General features: G+C 35.2%; 1 protein-coding gene across 1 annotated transcript; it reads right to left on the bottom strand.

Annotated features, from left to right (window-relative positions):
• Window positions 1–1,349: 1,349 nt before the first annotated feature.
• Window positions 1,350–2,334, bottom strand: SAP5 (A20/AN1-like zinc finger family protein). The gene has a single exon (XM_079038947.1). It carries the CDS (start codon window positions 2,167–2,169, stop codon window positions 1,675–1,677), a length of 495 nt encoding a protein of 164 aa, XP_078895073.1. The 5' UTR covers window positions 2,170–2,334; the 3' UTR covers window positions 1,350–1,674.
• Between the last annotated feature and the right edge of the window lie 2,710 nt (window positions 2,335–5,044).

The raw sequence follows: 5,044 nt of genomic DNA, 5'->3' as shown, positions 1-5,044 counted from the left end.
TGAAGTTAATAATATTTTATTCTATATAATTATTGAAAATGTGATAAGACAATAACAAAAAAATATATTCATTAAATGGATGACCAAAGACACGCGTTAGGCAACTAGGAGTAATAATACAGTGTAAAACGGTAAGATAAGGTGTTATCACGGTGGTGCGATGAATATCACATTGTTTGATGTGTGGTGGTGTGTTGACCTTCTCTACGTAAAGACCATTTCATTGCATTCGTTCTCTTTTCTTTTCTTTTTCTATATGTTTCTTGATCTTGTATAGTTAACACCCGTTGTTGTATATTTTCTTTTCTTTTTTTCTATATGTTTCTTGATCTTGTATAGTTAACACCCATTGTTGTATGTTTTTAGAGGCTATTTTCTATCTGAGAGGGTGAAAGGAAAATAATATGGTGATGCCGTGGCAAAAAAAATGTTGCAAGAGAATATATATATGTTCAACACTTCGTAACTAACTTAGTTAATTTTGATTTTTTTTAAGTTGTCGTGTTTGATAACTAAAAAATAACTGATAACTTAATTTTTTTTAAAAAAAACTTTTTAGAATAGCATTTTAACTAACATTTCAACTAGCATATTGTATTTTTTTTTATATTGTCTTGAATATATCTTGTAATAATAATAATAATAATAATAACATATTTTTTATATCATTTTATATAGGATGATGCTAATAAGACATCTCCCTTATACACCCCATTGACTATTTTATAAAAAATAAACCTATAATTAACTATTTATAATCAATTTTTTAGGAAAACAAATGAAATTTCAACCAATATAACCATTAAAGTGTTCCATGTCAGATAATAACAGGTAGACCACCCTAATCATTTATAAATAAAATGCTATTATAATGTTACCAGTCAAAACTTCTTAACACTTCTTGTACAGCATATTTTAGAGTATAATTATTTCTTAAGAGAATAATCTTTTTGCAATATAAAAGTAAATCGTATCACAATAAACATTTAAAACCATATGGTTTCATGATGTTAACACCAATTTGATTAAAATTTTGAATTTTTTAAAGGCGACATTTTGCTAGAAATGCTTTTACGTTATGAAAGTATTAAAATGTGTCTCCTTGTTTTTCTTTTTCTTTTTTATAAAAAAAGGACAAGTTAAGACTTAAAATTACCGGTCCAACCGGTGCCCCACAAAAAAAGATGGACCCGATAATGACTCAAAACCGGGACAGCTTAAAAGCCTGTGTGCGTAGGTCCGATTCCGTCGCTATGCTTTAGGTGTCTTTTGTGGTCTTGATGAAGAACATGGTTTCATAATATGGATTATAGAACAATAGATTAAACAGATCAAGAAAATCAAGAAAATTGAAGAAGATCTTCCTTTCATTAATTATATTACACTAATTGATTTTGAGCACCGGATGATCAATCATACAACAATACTAATGAAACCTAATAATTGAATCTCTACCAAATAAAGCAGAACAATTCCAACGGGAGAATTTCAGATGATACTCGATCAATCAATCTATCTCATCTCCAAGCAGATGATTGAATTCAATAATTAATTTCCACAAGAGATGATAGAAACAAGAGATCGAGCGTTGATCTCGTAAGTTTATAAAAGTTTTTCGATCAAAGAAATCAAATTTGGCAAACATATGTAAAAATTTGTGGAAAATAATTTAATTTAAATTCTAACAATTTTTGCCGCTTTGACCACCGGATTGTCCCTCGCGATCGCCTCCCGACCGGCGGTCTTATAATCATAGGTGCAGTCATGACGGTCGGAGTAGCGGTGCTCCGCGCAGAATAGATCGCCACACCGGCACCGGAATCCGGTCAAACCTACCCTCTTCCGGCAACCGGAGCACCGATTTACAACCTTAGCCGTCGTTTTCTCCTTTGGTTGTTCATCAACCATCAAAACCGTCCGATCTACAACCAGATCAACCGATACATCGCGAGACGTTGACCTCGTCGGAGACCTCAAGGAGCCAGATCTACCACGAGTACTTCGTTGCGTTGACGTGGTTGAACTGGAGGTTGTGGTGGCGTTAAAGCACTTTTGACACATATTGTTTGTCGCCGGATTTCCAACGACGCCGCAGTTATTGATGCAGAGAGTCAAGGTTTCAGGTACAGCCTTGAATTCCGTCTCTTCTTTCTCAGTCCTCTGAGCCATCTTCAAACAGAAACCTTTAAAACAACCACAAATTTGGACAACGAAAACAATTCAATCACCCTGAGAAGCGATCGGCGTTGGAGAGATGAAAATTTTCAGTTGTCGTTGATTAATCGAAATGGAAATTTTGGGTTGGCGAGAGAAATGGAGGGGAGGGGGGAGGTTTATTAAGGGAAGGGGGAAAAGGGCTAATGGTTATCGCAAGGGACGCGTTATCATCATGCAAATTGTGACGTCAAATTACCATTTTACCCTCCAGGCATTTCATAAACGGTGGGGTCAGGGTCAAGCGCAGTAGGATTACTACGTCTGACGTGTTTATTACTCCATCAGGGCCCAATTTCGCCCGTGACAAAAAGCTTTGAAATTTTTTAAAATAAAAACTTGTAAGCAAATGTCTTTTTAATGTTTCAAACAAGTAAATTATAATATATGTTTTTATAACGTTATGCATTAAAAACTTAAAATAACCTCTAAGTTTAATCAAGAGCTTTATTTTGAAGAAGTTTTTTAATGCTTTTATCGTTGGAGTGAAAAAGTCTTTTATTTTTCTGAAGAAAAGCCTGTAAGAACCCGTCCTAATGGAAAATGTTCCATCCTTAGTGATTATTTTACCATTAAATGTCAAACCTGATCATTTGTTCATTAATCATTAGAGTTGATTAATTAAAATGAGAAATTAAATACCATTTTGTATTTGTATAAAATAATAACATGTGAAATTTATTAATTGTTTTTTTTCTTTTTAATTTTTAAACTTTATTTTGATAATTGTCTTAATATGGTGAGTATATATGAATAAAAACAAAAGTTAAGAGGATATATTTAACTTCACAGACAAAAACAATAATATGTCTTTGAACCGGATTCACAACTATTTTGTCGCCTATGATAGCGATGCGACCATGAGCTTGGTCACGGTGCATTGACTCATTGACCATTGACTTTAACAGTTAACCGTTGACTTTTTAATCAATTTGAGTTTAGGTCAAACTTTGGTGGATTAAAGTTTTTTGGCTAAGGGTTGACCTTCGATTAGTATTGGTCATTTATTTACACCTAATGATGCTTTTGGTGATTGGTTAGTTGTAACACCTGTTTCTCAGATACTTTTCATTCATAGCTCAAATATACATTTTTTCTTGAAAAAACGGTCCTTACGAATGAATTACATGGGGCGTAAGTCATTAAATGGATGCGGGGACTTTATGCTCTACACAGGGCGTACAATCCCTATGTCGGGCGTAATTACTCAGAACCCAAACCCTGGTTTTTTAGAGTCGAGACCATGTTTAAAGACCTTAAGTCCCTTAAGGCCTCCCTTATCATCAGCCTCCATTCTCCCACGTTGTCATTTCAAAATCCTAATCCCTTGTGAGCTTGTTTGAGACCTTTTGTGTGTTCTTGGTACATATTGAAGAAAGAGAAGTATATCATTGTGGATTGGTGTGGCTCAAGCTTGAAGATCCAGAGCTTTCATCTCTTTTGCAAACTTCAAGAGGTATAAAGCTCCCACCTTTATGGTTCTATGGTTTAGATCTAGGTTAGATTCTTGGTTTCCAAGCTTTTGGTCCCCTAGTTTTGGTTTTTGTGAGTAAAAGCTACTCCAGAGCTTAAGATTGTCATCTTATGTTGTTTTTGAGGATCATATGTCATAAAAATGAAATCTTTGTTGCTATATTTCACCCATGCAAGGGTTTGAGGTCACTAAAGGGTGGTATGGACTAGGGTCTGGTTTTGGGCTCTATTAAGCCATGCAAAGGCATAAAGTTGGGAACTTTATCCTTTTAGACGTCCATTAGGTTCAGATCTGAGTGTTGAACGTTTGGTCTTAAGACATTAAGGGCTTAATGTGGGAGTTCGAAAACTACAATGTTACATAACGCGTAAACCTGGCTATGCAACGCATAGCCCGGTTTGGCCCATATTTCTAACTATCTACGCAAGGCATAAAGCAAGAGTATGCAAGATGTAGCCCCAGAAGAGGAATTTGCCATTTTTAGGGCTTTAGGCCATTTTTTGAAGGGACTTGCCTTTGAAGGGTAAAATGGTATTTTATCCTAGAGAGAAAAAGTATGTAATGAACCCTTAGATTATAGATTATCACCCAAATTGTTAATTATGGTTATTTTGGATATGTTCAATATGAGGAGCTTTTATAGCAGCAGCTCGATTGTGAGATTTGTTTATCTTTAGATTGAGGTGAATTTTCTCATTGTACTTGTGGGTCGAAGGCACCATTGTCGACCCACTTAACTGTGTAGTATGTTATTTGTCTTTGTGATTCTTGCATGGAAGACCCTGGGGGTAGCCCATGGTATTTGTATAAAAGAATATGGGGGTAGCCCATGACAATTACATGAAAGACCATGGGGGTAGCCAATGGCATTTGTATGAAAGACCATGAGGGCCAGCTCATTGCAATTGCATGAAATACCATGGGGGAAGCCCATGGAACTTGGATTGTAAGACCCTGGGAGTAGTCCATAGCAATTGTATGTATGGTGTGTGGTATTTTGGGGAACCCGCTAAGCTTTGTGCTTACGATTTTATGTTTATGTTTCAGGTACTTCCAGTTCCAAAGGGAAGAGCTCGACGTGATTGCATCGCATAAACTAATGTTCCATATTTTATGATATGATTTGTACTCTGATAACTATTTTATACATTTTCACACTTCAATGGGTTTGGAATGAATAGATGATGGTTTTGATAGACTTAAAACAAAAACTTTTTACATGGAATATTTTGGAGTGTTACAAGTTTGTATCAGAGCCCTGATTTGAGGGATTTAGGCACTCTCTCGAGTGTGCATGAACTCAAACTACGGAATTGGTAAAAAAATCATAAAAGAAATGATTTTCTAAAACAAATT

This window comes from Lactuca serriola, chromosome 1 (assembly GCF_051521515.1).
Source record: "Lactuca serriola cultivar US96UC23 chromosome 1, Lser_US96UC23_V15, whole genome shotgun sequence".
Lineage (NCBI taxonomy): Eukaryota > Viridiplantae > Streptophyta > Magnoliopsida > Asterales > Asteraceae > Lactuca > Lactuca serriola.
The sequence above is the reverse complement of the archived record's forward strand: the minus strand, read 5'-3'. Positions and strand labels throughout refer to the sequence as shown.